General features: G+C 50.4%; 2 protein-coding genes across 7 annotated transcripts in view; one reads left to right on the forward strand and one right to left on the reverse strand.

Moving 5' to 3' along the window:
* Positions 1-20,559, forward strand: part of MCC (MCC regulator of WNT signaling pathway) — a 246,686-nt gene extending 226,127 nt beyond the window's left edge. The window contains exons 14-17 of the mRNA XM_008704936.2: positions 1,429-1,635; positions 4,352-4,452; positions 16,898-17,020; positions 18,743-20,559. Coding sequence (XP_008703158.1) covers positions 1,429-1,635; positions 4,352-4,452; positions 16,898-17,020; positions 18,743-18,923 — 612 coding nt within the window. The 3' untranslated portion in view covers positions 18,924-20,559. The remainder of the gene's footprint in view (positions 1-1,428; positions 1,636-4,351; positions 4,453-16,897; positions 17,021-18,742) is intronic.
* The window catches only part of DCP2 (decapping mRNA 2), a 66,595-nt gene continuing 55,261 nt past the window's right edge, over positions 13,474-24,807 (reverse strand). For 4 of the 6 annotated variants that reach the window (XM_040621968.1, XM_040621971.1, XM_040621967.1 and 1 more), the window contains one exon: positions 19,350-24,803. In XM_040621968.1, coding sequence (XP_040477902.1) covers positions 24,706-24,803 — 98 coding nt within the window. In that variant the 3' untranslated portion in view covers positions 19,350-24,705. Of the gene's footprint in view, positions 16,566-19,349; positions 24,804-24,807 lie in introns of those variants that run through there. The other 2 variants (XM_040621969.1, XM_008704937.2) reach the window with 2 other exon arrangements.

The raw sequence follows: 24,807 nt of genomic DNA on the forward strand, positions 1-24,807 counted from the left end.
TAGCTCAGTATGCAGTGTTGCCAGAACCTTCAGAATCCTGCTTCTGATGGCAAAAGATGAGAAGGCTTCTGTGTATGGAAGCATCTTTCATTCTGGTTTTATAGCTCATCTTTAGGAAAGGTCTGGGGGCTGCTTTGGAGTAGTCACAGAGCACACTGCCTTCTGCATGTCTAACGCCTCCTTGGCCCTCATCTGAATATTACAAGTCGTAGTGGGTGCCCTCTAGGTATTTCCCTATGCTGGAGGGTGAGAACGTCTACACTCCGGGTTTGGCTTATCCAGAAGAATATACCAGGCCTGTGGCTTATTACCTCAGAAGGGTCAATTCAAGGGTAACTAGAGTCAGTGATGTTGGTGAATCCTTCTCAAGGCAGTGACTCAGTAACAGAGAATCTTTGTAAGTGAGACCCCAGAGATAGCTGGGAAGACAGACCTGGCAGTCATGTGGTGGTGGGATCACATGACCAGAGTCATGCATGGGCTCCCCTTGAGGGAGGGACTATAGCTTAGTGGTTACGAGCCAGACAGCCTGGTTCAAACTCTGACTCCCAATTTACCCAGTAATTGTGAGCAGGCATATTTCCCTCTGCATGCCTCAGTTTCCCGTCTGTGTATGGAGATGTTCATAATGCCTACCTCAAGTTGGAAGGATTAAGTGGGTTACTTTGTATAAACCTCTAAAGCGGTGTCACATGCTCAGTAAATGCGGGTGGCTGTTGTTATCTGGCTCCTGGTCCCTGTTTTGGAGCGACTCCAACTGGACTTCTCTGAGACCCTTTGAGAAGTTATCAGGTGGGTGGTCACCTGTGAAGGACTCGGTTTCTGTGGATTTCACTTGGGCCTCCTGAAGTAGGTAAGAGCCGAGGTGATATGCTTGCTGTGGGCACACACCCCCACCCGGCTCCGCTGCAGGGCGCCAACGGAGGGTTGAATATGTGGGTCAGGGCCATAGAAAATGGAAAAGGAAATGGGAACTGGAAGGGAGCTAGTCAGACCCAGCCTTGTGTGGATGGCCCTCCTTCACAACCTCTCTGACTGACGGAGCACGGCCAGTGCATGCTGGAAAACTGGTTTCCAACAGAGACAGGTGTGCCCACGGAGGGGGGCAAGGAGTGGCTGGGAGGGCATGTTCCAGTTGTTCAAAGGGTTTTTCTTACAGTGAACCAAAATCTGCTTGCCTGTAACTATCCTTCATTTATCTCCGTTCGGGTCCATCAAGAGACAAAGCACGTGGCTTTGTCCACATGTCAGTCCTTCAGAGGACGGGGGCAGCTGGCTCGTCTCCTGGTCATCTTGTCCCGGCGGCCAAGTGGTAGCTCCACTGCAGGGTGTGGGTCGCAGCCTCGGACACCCTTGTCACCGGCCTGCTTTCCCACGCCTGGTCCTGCTCCCACAGCGTGGGTGCCTCATACCCTCTGTGCTCCGCAGGAGGAGATGGCCGAGCTGAAGGCCCAGCTCTACCTCCTGGAGAAGGAAAAGAAGGCCCTGGAGCTGAAGCTGAGCACGCGGGAGGCCCAGGAGCAGGCCTACCTGGTGCACATCGAGCACCTGAAGTCCGAAGTGGAGGAGCAGAAGGAGCAGCGCCTGCGGTCCCTGAGTTCCAGCAGCGGCGGCGGCAAGGACAAGCCCGGCAAGGTAGGAGCGAGGGCGTGGGGACCCCCGGCCCGGCCGTGCCTCCCACACTGTCTCCCTGCCCCGTGGAGTCAGTGTCCTTATTTGCATGGGAACTGCAAGCCTTTCCACAGATCTTAAAGAAGGTTCCATTTTGAGTGTGAAGAAACCAAATCCATGTTTTAATCGCACTTTAGGTACTAGTTACAGCATTTCCGGTGCCACAGTCTGATCAGGGGTGATCTGCACTGTCGTCCAGGGGCCTGGCACCGTGACCGTCGCCTGTGGCCTGTTGGTCACACCTGTACCGATCATCGCATCTGTGGGCCTCCTATAAATCTCAGCGCCGAGGAAGGAGTGGGTGACCCCATTTACACGGGAGAAGCGAGGCTCACAAGAAGTGAGGGGGTCTCACAGCTGATAAATGCAGAATCAGGATTTAACCCGAATTTGGCTAATGGCCCTCATCCTCTCATCCGTGTTGCCACCTCAGCTTCTGTTGGCATTTCTGCCGTCAGCGAGACGGGAAGCAGGAAGCTGCTGAGGCAGGGGAGGAAGGCAGGCCCTGGGTCACACACAGGCTGTCACAGAGCGTGGGCTCACAGGTGGTGTCATCCAGCAAGCTCACACTCCCATGAGCCCAGAAGTCTTTTTCTCTAGAATCTAAGCTCATCCATCATACCATATCTCAGGATTATTCCAAATATCCCATGGGAGAAAAAAATACTCCAGACCCTAAAGAATTAGATCCCTCGTCCCAGGGTACTGAAATTCTGTATTCCGCGTTGTACTTTCTGTTCCTAATAAACACTAGCTTCTCCGAACCCCAGGTTGTTTCCAGCGCAGGACCCGGGGCAGACGCTGACTTGCTGGTCTAAGGCCACAGGCGACGGTCACATTCGTGGCACCCGGCTGGGCCATCTCTCCCCAGACCTGGGTGCTTGCCTGTCACCCATTCACGAGATAGATGTGAGCCGGTCCTGCTGCGGTGCCAGAGGCTGTTCGAGGAGTTTCTGTTCCAGAGAGGGACACTGATGGGCAAACAGACGATTTTAACACGATGACCTAAGACCAAGGACCAATCCTAGTACGACGGGAGGCCACGGGCCCGACACAGAACCCAGGCGTGGAGGTTTGGGACAGGTTTCCTGCACTGAAAGCCAGTGGAATGGCAGCTAGCTCGATGGAGACGGTTGGGGCCGAGAAGCCAGTCCCCCGTAAGCCAGTGGAACGCCAAGGGCAAGACCCAGAGGGAAGAGGAATATTCGTACATCGACTGAAGAGTGGAGGCGGCTCTGCTGTCCTGAGGACAGTGAGGAATCACGAAGGCTTTGCAGCGGGGGATCACGTGCCCCAGTCTGGGCTTAGGAGAGGTCACTGTGAGAGGCCCCGTGAAACCATCTGCCCGCGCCTGCGGAGGGGAGTCTGGGTGGGCGGCAGCCTACAAAGAGTCTCCTATGGTCATATCTGGGGCTCAAGAAAATGGGGTTTCCCCTTCCACGCCAACACCTTACGAATCTTTGTAGAGCCATTTGAGTCTGTCACCAGTCACTGCGGGACAGAGCTGAGAGACAGAGCTCCAGTGTTCGCCTGCGTGTTCTTAGGGTGTGGTGGGAACGGACCTACCAGGTTCTTGCCAGAAAGCGCACGAGCTGAGCATTCCCCCCTCGTTCTTGCTGTTTGCTTTGACTGGGGGAAACACTGTGCTGTGTGGAATGGCTTCAAAGTACAGAAATTGAATGGAAAAGGCCAGGTGGTTTTATTTTTAAATTTTTTTTTTACATTCAAGTAAGAAGCTTTGTGAGAGTACCTTGTGTGGTTTAGGTAATGAAATTATTGTAAGCTGATTACCTTGTCTTTCAAATATCAGATCCATTTACTGTTTCAGTGAAATCTCCCTTCTGGGCCATTCATTTGGCCTTGTTTGGTGGTAGATGAGGCGGGCGGTCTGTAGGAGGGGTTGCCACGCTGTCAGGAAGACAGCAGTCATTATCTTACGGTCTTCAGGTCACACAGGCCCCTCTGCAAGTACGGACCTGGGCCGTTCCAGAACTGCAGTGTGAAAGCAGACCCCGTGCAGACACAAAGGGGCGTGGGCTGTGTGCTAATAACATTTCCTTCACGGACACTGAAATTTCATATAGTTTGTACACATCACAAAATGGTCAGGAGTTTAAAAATAGCAAACAATGCTTAGCCTGCAGGCCTTATAGAAACAGGCGGCAGGCAAGGTCGGGAGCTCGCACATCCACTCTGGCTGCGCAGGGCTTGCTTTAAATCTCCCCTCCAGCCAACGAGCTGGGCCCGTCTCTGTGCAACGGATACGACCGCACACGTTCACGGAGAGGCACCGGGCGAGCCAGAGCCGCTGCTGTCTTGAAGCACTCCTAAGAAATGTTAACATCATGTGGGAGCTGATGCACAGAGAGAGAGGGTGCTGGAATCTCAGCAGATCCCACGGGCTGGCAGAGGGGCTCCGGTCTGCAGGACCAAGATGGAGAGGGGTGGGGAAGGCAGGGCAGGCGGAGCGTGGGGCAGAGAGAGGTGTCCGGAGGCTGGAGGGTCACCACGATGACTCAGTGGGAGAACGTGGGCGGAGTGCTCAGAGCACGCTGGGAGTCCCCATCGTCCACTAGCCAGCCTGCAAAGGTCCAGAGAAGTGGGGCAGAGCTGCCCTGCACTTCCAAGGTGCTCTCAGGCCTGGCTCCAGGGCTAACCAGAATGTGTCTGCTGTCCTCAGGAATGTGCTGATGCCGCCTCCCCCGCTCTGTCACTGGCTGAACTAAGGACAACGTGTAGCGACAGCGAGCTGGCTGCGGAGTTCGCCAATGCCATCCGTAGGTAAGCTCCCTTCCCATGACCCCGGTGAGTGATGTATTTCCGGTTCTCTTGCTGCACATGCCAGCTCTTCATGGGTCATAACAGGAAAGGAGCAGGTGCCAGCAGGTCTGACTTTTACCCGGGCCTTGGAGGCTCAACACGGAGAAGGCCTGCTGGCGCCAGGCCTTTTGAGAGGGGAGTGGCAGGGGAGAGCATGTAGGCAATCATTTCACCTGCAAGCAGAAAATGTCTCCTCCTTTGCCTTTTTTTGCTGTGCTCTTGCATTGACGAGGACAGTGTTAAATGGTGATGATCGGTCATCTTTGTCTCGTTCCCAAGTTTAGTGGGAACGCTTCCTTTCAACATCACTGGCTCTTCCCAATCAGAAGGCCTCGTACTTATTCAGTCCTTGGACATTCTTCCTCTGTGGTCTCAGTGTTTCTTCCCCTCCCTTGTCCCTCTCCTTCTGCAAGGAGAAACATGCTGACTCGTCAGATCTGTCTCCCACGTCGTACCTTGGCATACTCCCGCCATCCTTTTGCAATGGCATCCAGTAGGCATGGAACACAAGACACCTAGGAAATTTCACATTCTCTAGTAGTTAAATTCAAAAAGTAAAAAGAGGGCACCTGGGTGGCTCAGTTGGTTAAGTGTCTGACCCTTCATCTCAGCTCAGGTCTTGATCTCAGGGTTGGGAGTTCAAGCCCCACATTGGGCTCCACACTAAGTGTAGAGCGTACTTTAAAAAAAAAAAGTAAAAAGCAGTAAATCCACTCAAATTTATTTTATTTAACCCAGTGTATCCAAAATACCATTTCAATATGTAATTAGTATTTTTTAAAAGATGTATAAGATAGTTTTCCTTCTTCCTCCTCATCTTCTTCTTCATTCTTCTTTTTGCTAAGTCTTCAAATCTGGTGTATATTTTACACTTACAGCACATCTCACATTCAAACCAGCCAACATTTCAAGTGTGCAGGAGCTCACCTAGACATTCTGGAAAGGTTCTTTGGCTCAGTTTTCCACAAATTTGTTTTTAGCTGTATCCATTGTGGTGTGTGGCTATGTTGAGTTTTATCATTTTGGTCATGAAATCTATCATTTCGTTTTTTAACAAGATGAGGCTATCTGAGGATATTTATTATATATATTCTAAAAATGTTATTCTGTCTGCTGTAGTAACTCTGTTTCCTCAAGTGTAAGTTCTTTTTAGAGTTGAGTTTTGTGACTCTTGGTTTTGGGTCACAAGCCCAACTGTTGGGCTTCCTGTCATCCTGGCTGACAACATCTGTCCGTGCAGATGTGGCCCAAGCGTCTGGTCCCCTCCTGTTCGCATGGCTGGTACCTGTGGTTGGGGCACCTCCGAATCCCTTTCCTCCTCTTACAGCAGCTTTCTTCCCTGTGCATTTTGAGTTGTGGTTTCCCTTTTCAAGAAGAATCAAAGTCTGCCTTTCATTTTTTATGAGTGGTCATGGTTTCTGGTACACAAAGAGTGTGCCTTGCATTCTTGACATGCTTGAGGATTTTTTAGAAATGGGTTTCCCATCATTTCTGGGGGTTGGGGTAAGAGGGCATGGTGACAGCAGCCGCTCCGTCTGCTGTCCTGATCCAGCCGGGGCTGTTTCTGTTACGGTGTGGCCTCCAAGCAGAGGGTGAATGGAAGGCTGCCTTGTGGGGAACTTCGCTACCCTCCTGATTTACTCACTGTCCCTTGGTGTCTTTCCTTCCAAGCTGTAATAGCTCTCTCACATTGCCAGTGCCTCTGGCCATGAGGTTAAGTTGTAATTGCTTTGCTTGAGGCAGGAAGAGAAAAAGCAGTGCAGGGAAAATGCCCTCAACAAATCCTAATGACTTGACTGTGCTAGAAACATGGGATGCAAATCCACTCCCTGCTTCCAACTGGGAGCCATTTGGATATTGTATCTGTAAGCTAAGCCCCTCAGTTTTTCAAATTCCCCAAACCCCCAAGGCCTTCACTGGCACAAGTAAGATGCAGATTCCGCTGACTAAACAGAGAGAGACTTCATTTGTTCTGTCAGTCACCACGGGCTTCCAGTAACCAGCCATAAGTTGGTTAGCATGGATTTCTAATCAAGACCCAGATAGATGGAGCCAAGAAAGAATCCACAGGGCTACAGGAAAAAGGAAAATAACATCATTATACTGTAAATATAGCCTAGGAACTGGAATAATCATTTCATGAGGGCATATGATTTGGACACCTGAGAGCTGAGGTCTAGGGGTGTTTTTATTTTTAAAAATCAAGTGGGAACTAACATCTTCTTTGAAGGTCTTAAATCAGTGCCAAACTCGTGGTTGAAGTCAGTTGAGGGAATCTGCCCTGTATTTTCAGAAATAGTCCTCCGTTTAAAAGAGATGGCTGCAAACACCAGCGCCGTGGGGCCGGGCATGCTGGCTGCAAAGAGCAGGGGTAGAGAGGGGCTTGGGGAACAGGCGAAGTGGTGGTCTTTTCTTGAGGAGAAACCCCTCAGGACGGTGCCTCATGACGTCCGGGTTGCTGGTTCTAGGTCATGGCCTGTCCCAGGCAGGTCTCCCCACTAGCTACTACCTCACTGGGCTTCGGCCCCCAGCCTTTGCTACCCAGCCCGCCCTGTGTGTGTCTTCTCCCAGCATTCTGTTTGGAACCAAACCAGGACTCCAGACAATCACACATGGACTGTGTCACTGCCATCTGGTCTGATTTCGTCCCCTCCACTTGCATGAACAGTTATGCGCTTTACTGGCTCCAGTGTTACCATCAAACCCCATCTGGATGACCATGCTTCCAGTTTTGCTCAGTTTTCTTATCGGGGTGCCTAGTTTTTGCTGTGTTCTGCACCAGCTGTGTGCTACGAAACCCTTCTTCACCTCTGGTCCCTCTCTTGCTCTCGGTCCTGATAAACTTTCAGCGAATGACCTTTCCAGCAGAGAAGGGAACTGTAAACCTGCAGCTGAGAGCGTTTTCGGAAACCAGCCTTCCCTGTGCCGATCGGGCGTCTGTGTAGCCTGCCGTCGTCGTCGGGCTGAGCGCAGCTGAGGGGAGAGGCTGTTTCATCTCCGCCCTGTTCTTGGGAGGCAGCGGGGGGCAGGGGCTGCTCTTCATGGGATGGGGGTGGGCTGGAGACTGGACGGCAAGGCCACACAGGGAGGCGGTGGGACACCGCGGGCCTTCAGCGTCTCTGCTGGGCCGGGGGCTGGCACAGGTGCTCACAGTGGTGTGGGCTGAGCCCCCTTGTGTGGGCTCCCCGAAGGCTCTGTGCACTGCAGTGTGCGCGGTCTGGGCACACGGGAACGTCTGCACTGCTGGTCCATGACCGTGCATCTGTCTACCAAGTGCTGAGGGCAACTGAAGTGCTGGGGGTAGGGGGAAACTTCTCAAACACACAGACCCCCGGTCATATTGGGGAAGAGGTAGGGATGCTGTGCTCTTCAGCGCTAGAGGACAGGGGAGAGCTGGGAAGGGGGCTTGTGACACGGGGACTGCCTCAGAGGAGTCCACGTGCACCTGGCAGGACCCCGCTGGGTGGGCGATCGGGACCTGGCTCCAGCCCCACACGGCCCCTGGGGGACCGGCCAGCCTGCTCCAGCTGGGGATGGGCCCGGGGCATTTAGTGGCAGGCCCCGTGGGGGCTCTGCTGAGCCCTTTAGGGAACCGGGATTGGGCACTTGTGCCTGCATGTGTGCCAGATCTTTCTGTAAAACGCCGTCCAAAGGCAATGCACACGTGACAGCAGCCACTCAGTCCAGGGACCAGATGCGCCCGACTCTTCAAGCAGAGGAGCGCACAGACATCCTTTTCTCTCTCTGGTGAGTGACAAGCCACTGCTGCTTGGAGAGGGACCACGTGTCACATCCCCTCGAGGGGACCTCTGGGGCAGGTGGGTCTCAGCAGAGACGCCAGATCTGATGGGCCCCCGCTGGATGTGCAGCCGGCCCACGCAGCACGGGGCAGGCGCAGGGGGCAGCATCTCAGACTCAGACAGGTGGGATTCCCCCATCGCCCCCGGCCCACGGGGCCACACCAGTGCTCAAGTCACTCAGGAGGCGACCCCTGATGCCTCCAGACGGTGGACCCTGACGCAGCCACCAGCAGGAGCGACCGAGAGCCAAGAAAAGAGGTTTCAGAGCCAGGCGGCGGGGCTTGCAGCCGGCGTTGGGGGAGAAGGGGCAAGCGGGCTGCGGGGCGGGGGCCTGAGCACAGAACACGCTCCCGGGAAAGCCTCAGGGAGGGGGGGCAGCCTTCAGCCTCACGAAGGGACTCTGCACAGTGCCAATCTGATGGTTACCCTGGATCAGGGTTCTGTTGCCGTGTAGCAAGTCACCACAAGCTGAGTGGCTTGAAACGACGCCCATTTATTAGCTCATGGCGTCCTGTGTCCATGGGCGGGAGTCTGGACACAGCGACCGGCTTCTCTGCGTAGGGCTGCGTTCTCATCTGAGGCTCGCCAGAAGAATCTGCCTTCGGCTTCTGCCTGTCGGCAGGTCACTTCCTTGTGGTTGTAGGGCTGACATGGCGTTTCCTTGCTGGCCGTGGGCCTGGGGTGACTCGGCGCGGGAGGCCTCTGACAAAGCTCCTGCCCAGCCCCCTCCAGCCTGCAAGTCAGCGAGGAGAACACCCCCGCCCCAGCCTTGCCTGCTTTAAATCTCCTCCAGGAGGAGCCCGGCCCCTTTAAAGGGCTCATCTAATTAGGTCAAGTCTACCCAGAATAATCTCCTTATCTTAAGATCAGCTGTTTGGGGCCTTAATTACATCTGCGAAATTCTCTCACAGCAGCACCTAGATTCGTTTTGGATTGAATAACTGGGAGAAGGTGTGTCATATTAAGGCCCTGCAATCGTGGGGGCCATTTTAGGATTCTACCCAGCTCACCTTGTTACGTAAAACCCTCCAGTGGCTTGCAGCAGTGTCCAAACTCCTTAGCACGCGTGTGATCGGACGGTTTCTCCACCCTCACCTCCTGTCACAGGCCCCCTCCCACCCTGACCCACACCGACCGTTTGCTCTCCCTTGTGCCTCGGGGACTTCACTTTGCTGCTGCTCCTGCCCTCACACCGTAACCTCCCGTTCTAAGCGCTCACATCTGTGTGCCGTAACGTGGGTTTGTTTGGTGTTTCTTTGGCTCCTGTGCCCTGAATTTCCTTCTGTCACAGAGCACATCATTGCTCCGCTTCTCATGTCCCTGGTTCCAGCCTCCCCTCCCCGTCTCACCCACCGCCCCCTGCAAAAGGGGAGTCCTTTTTGGGTGGGGATCGAGACATACTCACCCAGGTATGTGACCTCAACTTGGATGACTTCGTTCCTTCTAAGTGCTCCCTCAAGTCTCTCAGCCACGTTCCTCTCTGCCCACTGGACAGCGAGCTCTTCCCAATACCATGCTAGGGCTTCAGAACACAGCACGTCCAAAACAAATTCTAATCCGTCTCCTCCTGCACTTTGGAATTGGCCCCTTCTTCGGAATTCTGACTTACAATACAAATTATATTCATCTTTCCAGGAGCACGCTCTTCGCTTCGTGCCCCTGACCCAAGCCGTGGATCCCTCCTCTCGTCCCCCCCAGTAGGACACTCATGTTCCCAAAGCTTTCCTGTCCCCGCCCAGTGTGTCTTCCAGCTCGTCTCTGTGGCCCCACAGGTGCTGACCACAAGCCTCCTCAGTTCAAAGCCATGTCCAAGTTCCACAAATACCTGCCCAGCTCTAGAAATCTTCCAGATTTGTAGGAAATATGCGTCCATGAGAGGACAAAAGATGGCGCTGGTTGGCCCCTCTTATTAGCGGCTACAGATTAATAGTGTTTTGGAGCCATATACATAGTGGAATGAAAAGGGAATTACTTGGGGTCCTTTGAAAGAGGGAGCCCCCAGGGATCAAAAGCAGAAGTCTCACCATTTTGGTGGTAAGGCCAGTATTTTAAAAGGTGCTGTTTTATTAAACTTTCTTCGTATTTGGCTGATGTATACTGGCAGTCAGACCACCCAAACTGTGCTTAGAGTTCTGTAAATAAATCATGGACCTACGTAAATAACTTGCAGAGCTCTAGAGCCAGGGCCCCAAAGGGCACCAGTAAAAACCAGGGCTCACCCCTAGGGTTGAGGCTGGGCGTAGCCTGGGTAACTGAGATCTCTGTGCACTTCCATCATCCCCTTCATGTTCCAGAGGCTCAGAGAGAGAAGGCCTTAGCTGTGATCTCTTAAAGGCAGGGCAACGGAGAGCACCCCGCAGGCAAAGGTAGCAGCAAGCCTGTGAACACGCGCCTGCATTTCCCGGGCAGGAAACAGGGTCTTAGGAAGTCTGGGCCAAAACGCTAGCCGGTCGTGATTATCTCGCTGCTACTCGGGCTAAATACAGCCACACCCCCCACAGTACCACAGAACATCGCTACCGGGGGCGCCCTCGTCGGGGCCACGGGGTGTGCTCTTCACTAGACGTCTCTAGCACCTGCCCCCTTTATGAACCACGGCAAGGTGCCCAAGACCTCGGGCTCGCACACAGCCCCTGGTGTGGCTCCCAGTTCTGTGGGCATCCTGGCAAGTCTCTTACCTGGGCCCCGAGTTCCTCTTCTAGAGAACGAGAGGAATACTAACAGTACTGACCTCCAAGGGCTGTGGTGAGAAGTCAGTCATTCCATCCCTGTGAAGGACTTAGAGATCGCTGTTACTGCTGCCTGCATTTCCAGAAAATGAGTGTATTGGCAGAGCCCGGTGACGACCATGAAGGAAGTAACTAGGGTGATGTGATGCAGTCACTGTGGAGGTGATTTTTAGATTAGAGATTGCAATGAATAATATGGAGGAAGTGACAGGGTGCTGTGACATAACCCTGGGACATGTGTTCAGATGGGCAGTCAGGGTGGGCTTCCTCGAGGTGACATTTAAGCCAAGATGAGGAGGAGGAAAGGTAGCCAAGTGGAAGCAGCACATCCCAGGCAGGGGGAAGCTAGTCCATGGTGTGCATTGGGAAAGAGCATGGTGTGTGCTGAGGACTGAGAGGGTTCCAGCCTGCAAGGGTGAGGGTGACCCCCAAGACTGGACGGGCAGAGGTCAGGTCGGGCAAGGCCTTAGAGGTTGGGCCGGTAAGACCACAGACGTCCCGCCCAGTGCAGGTGGAAGGCACTGAAGGACAACAATAGGATCTGATCTGTCATAGTAAAGAATGAGCCGGCTGCTCTGTGAAAACCAGGCTCGAGGGTGCAGAGGCGAGGCGGACAAACCAGTTAGTGGGCTCTCAGGGCTGCCCAGGTGAGAAACGAGGGCAGCCTGGACCGGGGTGGCGGGGCAGAAACTTCCCGACACTTGGTGGGTGGGGACACTGTGGAGCGGAGGTGGAGGCCCGGGAGAGGGAGGGGTTGGGCTTACTGAAGACGCATCGGCTGCTGGACAGCAGTGTTGCTGTCTGCTGACGGGAGCAAGGGTGGGCTGCAGGGGTCCTCTGGAAGGTCCTGCTTCAGGTGTGTTAAATAGAAGACACCTGTTAAGCTGAGATGTCAAATAGACAAGTCCAGAGATCCAAGGGAGGGCCTGGAGATAAAGAAGTGGAAGCTTCTAGCATGTCGTTAGTCTTGGGAATGGGACTGGTGGGAACGGAGAGAGGCAAGTCCAAGCCCACGTCCTCCACACTCGGGGATTCTGAGGCGGCGCAAGCCAGGATCCGTGCAGAAGCCGGACGGACGGCTGGTGCAGCTGCAGTGCGGGCACTTGGGAGTGCAGGTGAGGAAGGAAGAGAGGAGGAGGGGAAGGTGCGGGCAGGGAAGTGAGGGTCCAACAGAACAGCAGCGTAGGAGATCGGGCTGCCTGAGGAGCCGTGGCAGTGGTGACAAGCCCACTGGTGTTAAGCAGTAGAAGGCGAGGGAGAGAGGAACCACACTCCCAGATGATTCCCGCCATGACTCCTTGTGTCTCTCCAGCAATTACTGAGTGATTGCGGGCCATGTGGCCCTGTGGCCGCGTGGCCGCGCCTCCCGTGGTTTGGGCTGATGATGCCCGTGCAGGTGTCCTGGTGGCCATAAAGCCCCTTGCCCTTTGCTCCCCCAGTGCCTGCCACATTTAGGTTTGTGATTACAGTCTGGCCCCCGCCTTTTCGTTTTGGGGATAGCGTACCCCCCTCACAGGAGGCCCAAGAGCCCTGCCGGGCACCTCCCAGACCCCGCGTGCAGGTACCCCACCACTTACGGGGCTGACATTGAAGATAAAGACCGCCCCCCTGGCTGTGTGGTCAGAGTGAGGTTTACAGGACCCTTGGGAAGCAGGAAGAACCCTCGTTTTTGGTGGAGCGGGAGGCCCTGCAACTACACACGCAGGGCCGTGCCAGGGGCTTGCACCGTGTGAGTGGGACCCCACAGTGACTTTTCACCTGCTGCTGGGGGCGGGTGTGCCTGAGTCAGACACGGGGAAAAAGGAAGGGATAATGCCGTTCTGGGCACTGCAGAAAACACCGCGTGGCAGGGGCGAATGGAAGGGGTAGGGTTTGACGTTGACTCGCGTCCTCGTGTGGAGCCGGAAGGTGCTTGCGTTAGCCTTATTTATCTAGACAAACTGTACATGTTTCTCAGCTGAAGGCCAAGAAAATTAGAACTAGAAACGTCTATAGAAGGAACAGGACATGAATGGTTGAGGTTCCAAGGTGACCTGGATTCGTATCCCAGTCGACCTTTGAGAAACTGAGGAAAGCGGTTAGACCAGAAAGTGTGCCCCTGCGTGTAATTTCGCATTCGGATCCAGGGCCTTCTCCAAGACACATGTGGTCCATCCACAGCACCAGGTGAAGAACACTTTGATTTACCAGTTTCCCCAGTTTGCTCGGTAGTTAGGATCACCTGGGTGCTTCTCAAGCTGCGGTTCGGGGCCTCCCCCCAACCCTCCTGCGGCGGAGTCCAGGGCCAGGCCTGGTGCGGTGCTGCCTGCCGCGCTCCGGGGCCGCGCTGCCCCCTGGGGGTAGAACGCAGGTCACACGTGCAAGCCACGTGGCTAACTGTACGTTTTTAGTAACCACGTTTGAAACTTAAAAAAATAACGTGTTTAGCCCAGTACATCCAAAATACCATTTCAACATGTAATCATTATTTTATTCTTTTTTCATATCAAGTCTTCAAATTTTGGTGCGTATTCACACTACCAGCACGGCCAAGTGCGGACCAGCCGCCATGGCCGGTGCTGCCGTCCTGGGGGCGCGGGTGTGCAGTGTCGCTGGGGCGCAGGGGTCCCAAACACCAGGTTCCACCACTCGCCCCCACAACATCGGAAGGCAGGGGGACAAGTGGTGACACAGGAATTTATTTCAGTGCGGCCAACACCGGGAAGACGGGGGACTAATGTCTCAAATACTGCCTCCCAAGTGCTGAAAACAGGCCTACGTTCATATTAAGGAAAAGGTGGGACAAAGGTCCGTGTGTACGTGCAGCTGGGCAGTCAAGGTTGATCACGGACTTGGGGTCGGTCATGCCGGGTCTTGCTGGCTCAGGGCAGGCGTTGTTGCTTTTGAGGGGGTAGTTTCGGTTCCCTTCAAGGGGATGCTTTGCCCATTGGTCTTCTGCCTGAGTTGAGAGAGAAGCTCGAAAGAAAAACTTAGTTAAAAAGTACAGACTAAGTTCAAAATGGAGGTAAAGTCCTCTTTCATTGTCCTTCAAAGTAGTTTGTAGAGTTTCAGTCGATGAGCTCATTGGAGGCCTCACTCAGATGGAAACAGGTAAAGTAACCCACATTTTAGGTTTAGGTTTGAGGTTTGGCCTCGTCGTCTTTATATTGTTAAATATATCAGCGTCTTAGTTCGGTCCTGGGCACTGTACAGACCAGTGCACCTCGGTCTCCTTCCTGAGGCCCAGGGAGCTCTTGGGGGTAGTTCTCAGCTCCCAGCGTGCTCCCCACCCCGAGGGGGTGGGGCAGGGTCTTTGAGGGCCTCTCCTGTCTTCCTGGGTTCCGTCCCCCATTGGAGCCTGCCAGGTCTGGAAAGCTCCCTCCTGTCCCCCAGGGGCCTGGGTACTGGCAAAGGAACCCTTTGTTTCGTGGTGAGGCTGGGATTTCTGTACTCTGCTGGTGGTGTGGATGTAATGGGTGGGGGGAGGGGTGCTGCTCTGGGCAGTTTTTGTTTTGAATTTACTGACTTCATGGTGACATTTTAAATTCTCTTCACCATTTTCTTTTTTCCCTTTACACTGTTAATATAACTTTAGAATGAAAAAGAAAAGAATCGAAACAGTAACAAAATCGAGGACAAATAACCCCTTCCCCATTCTTAATAGCCAGAGGGGAGGGGGAGAACTCTTTCCTGTTTTCCTAGCCCTCCCTCTGCAACCGAGGGATGTCTGTAGGGCCCCACCGTCCCAAGACACTTCTCACTTCTGCTAGGAAATGTTCCCTCTCTGGATTTCAGTAGGAAATGCAAGCAGATCGGGGATTTCCTGGTGGCTGCTAGGGCCCAGGGGAGATCCACATTCCTCAGGAATTCCTCTGCAGTGGCTCTGGCTTCCTTGGGGCAGGTGGGAGGATTCGCTGAGGAATCCGGAGTCCTGGGACTTAGAGCTGGTTGTTAGGTTTCCTTTAAAAAGATCGTTCTCCCTCCATCCTCACTCACAAAAGCAGGACTAGATTTTTGTGTTGCAATTCTTTCACTAATGAGCTTGAAAAGCTTGACTTGCGCTCACAGTAGCTGGAGGCAGAAATGTAAAAGATATTTGAAAGGCCAGGCAGGCTGAACCCTCTGAACATCTGAAAGCCCTCCACCTGGGGGGTCACCCCCCCTTAGCCCTCCTACAGGAAGCGGAACCACTGAGTCTGGCTCTCACAGACTTCCCAAAAAGCATACAAAATTATAAAACCTTCAAGCGATGCAGAAGTGAGTAAAGTAGAACATGAAAGCCTTCAGTCCGCTCCCTCCAGGGGTCACCATTGGGGGTCGGTGGGCAGCTCTCTGGTCTGCTGTTCTGGTAGGTCAGCATTCACACTCCGATTTTTAGTTGTTTTTGCAAAACTGGCACCCAGTAGAAGTCACCCTTTTCACTTGACAATACAGCAGACACTTTTCTGGTGCCGGTGCATGTTGATCTGAGGCGTTTTGTTTGTTTTTGTTTTTTTTTTAAATAATTGCAGAGTAGTTCAGTAGAACCATTATACCTTGCTGAATCTAACCGGTTGCCTGACTCCCATTCTTAGATGTTGTAACCAATACTGAAGTACTGTGAGAAAAATTTCTGGAAATCAGGTTGCCTCGGCAAGAGATAGGTTCATTTTTTTTTTATTTTGCTAGATCCTTGCAGACTGCCTTCCAAAGCAGCTGTGCTCAAGTACATTCCTCATACTCATGAATCATTTCTAGAGGAATTTCTTCCATAAATCTGGTTTCTTGTGTGCTCCAAAGAATCAGGGAGTTGTTCAGAAGCTGTTTTAACAACTATTGTCACCAAGAAGCTGTCACCTGGGCGCGGTGCTCAGCACTGGGGATATGTTTGGGTAAGGTCTTCACCACCTCAGAGCCTACATACCACTGGGGGAGCCCGCAGATTGGGGGCGCCTGGGTGGCTCAGTTGGTCAAGCGTCTGCCTTTGGCTCAGGTCATGATCCCAGGGTCCTGGGATGGAGTCCCTCGTCAGGGTCCCTGCTCAGCAGGAGCCTGCTTCTCCCTGGGCCTGCAGCTCCCCCTGCTGGTGCACTCGCTCGCACACGTGCGTTCTCTCCCGCCCTCTGACAAATAACGAGCGGATTTGTGCTGCACAGGGCCCTGTGATGCTGCAGTGACACTGTCCCTGTGACAGGGGGGCCTCTTGAGGAAGGGCGCTCATGAGTGTTTCCCTGCCCAGGTCTTATGCTCGAAGGAGTCAGAGGAAGACAGGAAGCGCGCTGGACACTAGAAACCTCCTGGAACTGAACCCTAAGTCAGTGACTTTGGCTTACCCCAGCAGTAAAGAGCCCAAGGAACTTGAAGCCTTGGGGAAGGGAGGTTGTCAAAGTGCAAATCTAATCTAAATACTTTAAAGCGGGAACCAAGGACCTTTAAAATCAGAGTATCAATTTCTGCTCCATCACTACTGGTTTTTATTTTTGCAAAGTAGGATCGTGTTGATTCACGGAGTCGGGACTTGTCCAAGGTAGGCTGCCAGACCAGAGGTTTCTGTTCTCAGTGATTCAAGAGATGTTTATTAGCACACCTGGAAAAGGGGGTGTGGAACTCAGATTAGATTTTGTGGTCCAGCTGTACTCGTTCCTCATCTGGACGGCTACAACCGCCTGTCTTGTTCCTTTGTGACGTGTACTGCGATCGGAGCTCTCTTAAGGGCCCTTATCAGCCTTCAAGAATGCAGGGGTGAGATGTTCTGGACCTGAGGGGACCTCTAGGTACCTCCAGTACCTTCCTTTTCACACATGCCTTTTGGCTTGGCAAGCTCAACCCTCCTCCTCTTTGCCATGGCTTCCAGGGTAACAGCCACCGCCCTGATCTTGTCAAGTTACTCCAGGCACGCTTTGTGTCTCCTCCATACAGAGAAAAGAAGTTAAAGGCCCGAGTTCAAGAGTTGGTGAGCGCCTTGGAAAGACTGACCAAGAGCAGTGAAATCCGACACCAGCAATCAGCAGAGTTTGTGAATGACCTAAAGCGAGCCAACAGGTAAAGTCTCCATTTACGGATTCCCAATGGTGCCTGGACTCCTACACCAGGGAGGGCATTTCCTTAATTGCTGGGAGCCAGCTCTAGGGAATGGAAAGTCCTCACCAGCCCACCCCACCCCAGGCCTGGCCTTCCCTAAAGCATCATTTCCCAGAGTGTTTCATAGAAAACTAAGAAATGCTTATTAGTAAAGGCCTGTCCTTGGGCCAGATATGCTTGAGAAATGCAGCATACTACGGTCCCCTTAACAATTCCTACAGCGAAGGTTCTGAAGTCATACAATTTAAAAAAAAAAAAAAAAAAAGATGGTGTTTAAGCCAACATTTGCCAAGCAAAATTGGCTATAGAACTTTTATATGAGCAACAGTTTTTACTTTTAAAGTAAACTCTGGCCCCCAACATGGGGCTCTAACTCATGACCCCAAGATTAAGAGTTACACTACCAACTGAGCCAGGCTTTTGGGCTCAGGACCCCTTTATGCTCATAAAACACTGAGGAACCCAAAGGACTTTGTTCTAATAAATTACTTATCTATTGATAAATCTCACTTTAGAAACTAAAACCGAGACAAATTTTTGAAAGTTTTTGTTTGCCAAAAAAATTTCAAAATAATAATAATACATTGGTCACATTAATACCATTGGCATTTATTTAAAAAACTATTTTCCAAGAAGATAATTAGAAAAGTGGCACTGTTTTTACAATCTGCAAATCTCTTTAACGTCTGGTTTAACAGAAGGCAGCTAGATTCGCACCTCCACTTCTACGGGCAATACACTGTTGTGAAATAAATCGGGAACACCTGGCTTCACAGGGACTTGAGGTAAAGGATATCCAAGGCCCCTCTCCTGAGAGGGTTTTGGGAATCCCAGAGAGTCAGTGTTCAGACCACGCTGGGAGGACGTAACTGCACATGGAAGGGACTGGGCTGCTCTTCTGGCCCAGAGCAGGCATTAGAACTTACGGGCCCTGGGCTTACTCCCTGCTCTCTTCCCAGCAGGCTTTCAGGGAGGCAGTTCAGCGAGGCTTAGAGAATAAGCTGGTTTGGCTGGCAGCATTAGCTGATGGCCTTGTGCTCCACATTCCACCAGCCCAAAGCGTAAAGTCATCAGAGCCTCTCTGCCCTCCTCCTAGGCGAGGTCACTTAAGACTGCAGGGCTTGAGGAATACTCCTGGTAACTTAGACTGGACCGTCTGTTGCAGGCAGCCATGGACAACAAACAGGCTTATCACTTTATTTATTTTTAAAAGATTTTGTCAGAGAGCGAGCACACGCATAAGCAGGGGGAGCAGCAGGCAGAGGGAGACATAGGCTCCCCACTGAGCAAGGAACCCGTGTGGGACTCGATCCCAGGACCTGAGATCATGACCTGAGCTGAAGGCAGATGCTTCACGGACTGAGACACCCAGACGCCCCCTCATTACTTGTATTTAAATGGCAGATTTCTGGAATTCACCTGCCTTTTCGCTTACCTATTTTGGATGTGGCTAGTCTGGGTTTTTGGTTTACACCCTTCCTAAGAGATTAGGGACAAGCCTCTAGCATGGAAACGAACTGTATGTAAGCCAACAGGTGAATGGCCACGAGTGCTGAATACTTGATTTCAATTCTGTAGAGGCTGAGTGACCTCGCTGGACCTGTTTACCCAGCAGACAGGACAGTGTGTGTCTCCACACTGCTCAGATGACTCTTCCTTCTCCCTCCCCCCGCTTCCACACAGCAACCTGGTGGCTGCCTATGAAAAAGCAAAGAAGAAGCATCAGAACAAACTGAAGAAGTTGGAGTCTCAGATGATGGCCATGGTGGAGAGACACGAGACCCAAGTGAGGATGCTCAAGCAAAGAATAGCTCTGCTGGAGGAGGAGAACTCCAGGCCGCACACCAACGAGACTTCACTTTAACCGGCACTTGCGCGCCAAAGCTCTGCCTATGGAAGCTGAACTCTGGCGGGTCACCGGGCAGAGACGGGCCCCGGGAGCCGGAGCACCTGGTGGGAGAGTGACAAAAGACGAGGTTGGCAGGTAGGTCAGTGCCTGCACCGTGGAGTACCACGGACTCAGCTCCAGGGACAAGTGGCCTGGTGCCACGGACTCAGCTCCAGGGACAAGTGGCCTGGTGACACCGTGCAGACTCTAGCCAGAGGATTCTGTTCCTCCCCTCTGGGCCCATGGCCAGCGTGTAAAGACCCGCTCTGTGCGCCACGCTCGGGAGGCCTTGCTTCTGCCTCCCGCACGGGCGGCCACTCTCCCACGCGTTCCGCTATGGAGCCTGTGCAGCAGTGGTACCCTTGGCATTTGTTTTGTAAGATTGTCGCTTCTTCCCTTCTCTTTTTGGTAGTGACTGGACCTGTCATCCCCAGTTTCTTTTCTTTGTTCTTCAGGGATAAACACGGACACGTGTGGGAGTGCAGACGGGGTGTCTTCAGCCTCTAGAACTGCTGATTTGCTTACTACAACCAGGCTTTGGTTTTCGGGACCCACGCACCAGCTCTGAGACCCAGGCTGTCACTCAGAGGTGCTCTGAGAGGTAGATTACAGGGGGATGGGACATAGGCTTACAGTCCCAGATACATTCGAAGTTACAGGGACAGCAACCCCAGGGCTTACGCCTGAACGACTGTTTGGGAGAATGAGCACTTCTTTCACCTCTCACTGTGGAGGCAGGGCTGGAAGGGTACTTTCTTCTGACTGTGGGATTTTCCTCCCAGTGGAGCCTTAGTAAAGCCAAGACTTAGAGCTGAGATGATCCTGTTGGTACGTACATTGGAACTAGAATTTTATCCGGAGTTTCAAGAGCAGAGGAGCACTGGCAGTACTTTCGCCCACCCCAGGGCACCACATAGTTGCTGTTCTGCATCAATCAAAATTCATCCACAGGAGTACCTACGTAGCTCTAGACCTGCCTCTAGTTCTCTAAGGGCAAGAGGCAGGACACTGAGTGTTCTGCACGCTGATCCCACCTATTTAAGAGACGGCTACTGAACCACCAGTTCGAGACTTCACTCCTGCTGTTACGAAAGGCAGGGGGCGAAGGAGTGGTCGCCGAGGCCTCCTTTTATCCTGCAGCCCCCCCTCCCCCAAAGTGGTGGTTAGTATATGGTACTTAAACAGGTTAAATTTCAAGCAAAATGCTGACAGGGCTGGGCCAGGACCAAAGTACCTGAGTTCTTTCAGGAAGCCTTCCATCTTAAATTCATTATTCCGTTGCCTGCCTTTCAGTTCTTCTACAGTTAGCCTACCCTGATGCATTTTAAAGGACCACTTGCCTTTCATTCTGTAGTACTTGAAGAGCCACCCGCAGTCCCCCCAAGAATTATATCCCCAAAGTTTTGTGACCAGGTCACCACATGAGAGTCCCAATGTCCATGACCTGAAGATCTGCTTTCGGACAACCTGATACAAAGTCCTCAGCTTTCTGTACAATGGAGGCCACTCCGGCCACCGCCCTGGAGGGCAGAGCAGCTGCAGCAGTTCTCTCCCAAAAGCAACCACCCTTCTTTCTGAGGCCAGCAGTAAGGCTGCCATCTTCCCCCAAAAAGCCACCCCAAACCAAAAAAAACCGTTATCAGTCTGGAAGGCAGCTTTTGGCTGCTTTGATCACTGTGAAAGTGCCCACTGGCTCCTGTTTCTGTTACAAATCTACCATTTAGTCAAAGTTGGTTCTTGTGATTTTTTTTTTAAGTCAATTTTTACTTTGGGAAAAGTTTCATTTTGTCATAAGGAAAATGTGACTGAAAAAGTTATGTGCAAAGAAAAGTTTAAAAGACAAAATACTGGTTTTCCCCATTTTTCCAGTTTGCCGAGGGAGATGTTTATGGACTGAACAGATATCAAAACAGCTTTCATCTTCACCAACACTGAAAAGTATAGCTGACCCAGGACTAGAACCCTGTCTGCTAACTTCTGTCTACCATTGTTGGTCCAAGTAAAAAGAAAATTCACCCTTTAGGGTCATGTAACTCTTCCAGACCCAAGAGGTCTCAGCTCCTCCATTATAAGCCCCAGTATTACTGACCCTACCTGGCCTCCTTTTGAATTTATACTTCAACGTAAATATGTGGTGATTGGGTGAAAACTATTTCCCCAGAAAAACTGTTACTTTTATAAATGTGTGGAATAAAAAAAAAAAAGCAGTAGTTGATTTCCTTTCCTTGTATTTTTCAAATACTCCCTAAGACAAGATCCTTCTTGGAGGTGAACCAACAGGCATTTGTTTATGCTAATTGTGGGGCCCACTGAAACCACACTGATTAAATCAATGCACGTACCTGAATGCTTTCTTATAACCTGAGTTTTTCTTTCTAAATAGCAGCTGGTTTATATTAACCTCTCCATCAAAGGTGAACAATGACACTGATTTAACTTGTAGGAGGTTAAAAGTCTTCCGACTTCCATGTTTTTGTGTTCCACTTCCCTCAATGGTTACCCCTTTTAGGAAGTCACCTTCTCTGTTCCATCTCTGGCTCTTAGAGAAGCAGCATGGGGAGAAAGGATCCATTTCACAGTTCCCTTGGAGTGTATTTCCCACTGCTGAATTAAGGTAAAAATCATAGCTAAAGAGACTTCCGTCTGCAGCTGGAGTGGCATCAGTCTGTGGGCCTGCCAACTGATCCGAGGTTCTGCCAAAGCCCATGTGCACCAGCTGCCGAAACTGCTGTGGACCCGCGGGTGGTAAGAGTCCTCCTGGAGACTTCCACCGAAAGTTCCTTATGATTAAATATCCTAAGTGATCAGACAGCTGAGATCATGCCCTTCCTGCCTCTCCTGCTCCGGCCCCAGACGTACACTAGATGTTTCATCATTGCCAATGCAGGTAATTAGCCATTTCTGATTCATGCTCATCTACAAGCACGTCCGCTTTCTGAAGGTAACATCCAAGCTGCCTGAAACTGGAATGTTTGTTAGGTTAATAAAAAATTAAGTGCCAGTTAAGCATAACTGCTTAATTCTCCTTTAAGATGCTTGCACTTGTTGCTAAGTCTTCCTCTGAGCCGGCAGCAATACTTTACAGGGATCTCAGAGAACTTTAAATTAGAGCCTTGACATTCTAACTACTCCAGAAAGGCAGTCCGAATTAGAGCCTATATGATTTCTTCTTAAAAACTGTTAAAGTAGTAAAATCCTTACTGGCCTCATCCTAAAAAAAAACTTGAAACTATATGAAAATCTAGTTCCTACCTGCACATTGATTCCATTATTTTAAAAGAAAAAAACACCCCATGGTTTTACCTCATCTGGACCGGACTAGGCCACTGGCATGAGTTAGGAACCTCCAGAGTTGCCTGTTCCCTTCTGAAGGTGTTCCTGCAGCCCGCTAAAGTTATCCTGCAATGATTTTTAAACTCTCTCAATTAGCTTAAAGCTCTCGAGAGTTTGGGGTATCATGCTCGTATTTTAAGTAGTGAGAAAGACATCAGGAACTACAGAAAACACCCAAAGGATCCCCAAAACTTTTAAGACATTTGCAAACGCCTAACTGGGAGTTACGGCTCATCCATGAAACTATGTAAAGTGAAAAGTTCATGCTAAGTTTACAGCTGTACCTGTATTTCTAGATGCAGCAGAGATGATAGAAAATTTTTGGAGGCCAAAAGGGAAAGAATTCTGATGATATTTCTGAATTGAATTGAATGAGGGTGCAGTTGATAGGGTTGCCAAGGTTTTTAGGGAGGGGGGGATAAGAAGTAACATTTTTGAGGTTTTTTTCTGCAGTGACAGCTTTGTAGAACAATAGTATTAAAAAAATCATATAGCAAATATTTTTCTATTTATCTGGAATGGCCTGACAAGAAATGATACTTGCTGCACACTTATTTCTCACTGAGGTTTATCCGAATCCTATTCTGGTCCCTGGAAACCTCGTGTTTCTGTAGGCCAGGCTGAAGTTAGCTGTGAATCTGTGGCCTTCTGAAGTTCCCCGTTTCACACACTTGAAGTTAGTTACTTTCTAACTGATTACATGTGATTCACTAGTAGATACATGTCTTCGGCTGCCAAGCATTGACTTTTTAGAACTGGACCCAGAACTACCAATGTAATGCTGGCTGCTGCCACCGTATCGTCACTGAGCACTCGATGGCTGTTAAAATACAAGCAAGTGGAAAAAGAATACAAGCTGAAAAGCAGCTGGACCTGCATTCTTGTTTTACCAATTCCTGTATAGAGGAAGACTATTGCACATACAATGGTTGCATTTTTGATTAAGAGTTATATTGGATAAATTCTCTACTCAAATGCAAGTGAGCTCTTGCATGTGGCCGAGACAAGAAATCATTCTGCCCCGTAACAGCAACTGCTGTTGAGTAACTAGATCCTTGACTAACAGTGCTTGATTTTTCCATAGTCGAGGCTGCTAGAAATCACTTACCCACTGATCATCTGAAATACCAGCTCAGCAGAATGAAGCAGCAAGCTACACACAAACTCCCCCACATTCACACCAATGACCTGCTTTTAGTTAGTTCTTGCTGTAACTTTCACTTTTGCACTTTCTGCAAATCAAATCCATGTGGAAAATGTTGTTTGTAGAACTCACAGAATTCACTAAGTGCTCGTGTCACGACTGCCAAATGAATGAGAGCCCCTACTAATCTTCTGTTTGAACCTAATGCAAAGATGACACACGTTCACTTTTCTATTCCTAATCAGTTTCTAGACACATTATCAAGACGTACTTTGCATGAGATTTAAGTTTCCTATTATTTGAAAATGTGCTCCTTTTAAACCACTTGAATTAGAAGAACCTGCCTGAATGTACTGTCAGTTACTAAAGCACATGGGACTAAGTTTGCATCTGTCAGTATTCTGTTTGTACTGAAAAGTCTCATTTTATTAAAGTTTCCCCTTAACACTGTACTATACCTTGTAATTTTTTAGATTCTTCACTTGTATGCTTTAAAATGCTTCCAGATGCCTTTAGTTTTAGCTGCTGTAAAATAGCTACTTTGTGTTATTTGATATAGAATTAAGAAGAACTCCATTTATTTATACAGAGACATTTATAATATTTTACAAACATTCTTATATTCTGAATAAATATTTCTAATTCCATGATGTACTTCAACTGTGTTCATTAAAGGGTGATAGGACTGTCCTTCTGCAAACCTGTACTGCTTCACACTAAACTGAAAGCCCTAGTCAAAGCTGGGGACCAGAAGACACTATATCATCATGGTCAAGACAGCCACAGAACCCTCATTGATCACCTATTTGGCTGCCTTTTAAAATTTGGCATGAATGGGAAGTTATCTATTGAAAAATCTTTTTTCATTTTTAAAAAATCAGGGAAACAATATAATCGGGGAAGTACAAGGAAGTCACACATGACTACAAAGAAGATGGCACGGAGCTCTGCAACATGTCTATTAGAGGAACAATGTTTTCCTGCAAAATGTGGTCAGCTCTCAACATGAAAGCAAGGTGTAACATCCTGGTCCCCCTCTTAAAATTTTAAATGAAAATAATTATATAGCTGAGGTTTGTAGTGGAGAAGAATGTATTTCTCCCATGATCCAAGGACTTACATATTCTATTTAGAAAGCCTGGTTCAAGAACAACTGTTTAAGAATTACTGGATTGTATATTATCTAACCAATTTTGCTTTGAACCAATAACCAAACTGTTAAGTGTTTGAGATGGAGAATACATACCGGTTCTTTATTTTCACTTTTGCAGAGACACTCTTTCAATAGTTCTTCCCATCATATAAACATGCCTTTATCTCATACTTGTCATTTTTTATTGGTCCAAAGAGAGACAGACAAAATATGAGTAAGTTGGAACCTAT

This window comes from Ursus maritimus, unplaced genomic scaffold, assembly GCF_017311325.1.
Source record: "Ursus maritimus isolate PB19 unplaced genomic scaffold, ASM1731132v1 scaffold_5, whole genome shotgun sequence".
NCBI classification, from domain to species: domain Eukaryota; kingdom Metazoa; phylum Chordata; class Mammalia; order Carnivora; family Ursidae; genus Ursus; species Ursus maritimus.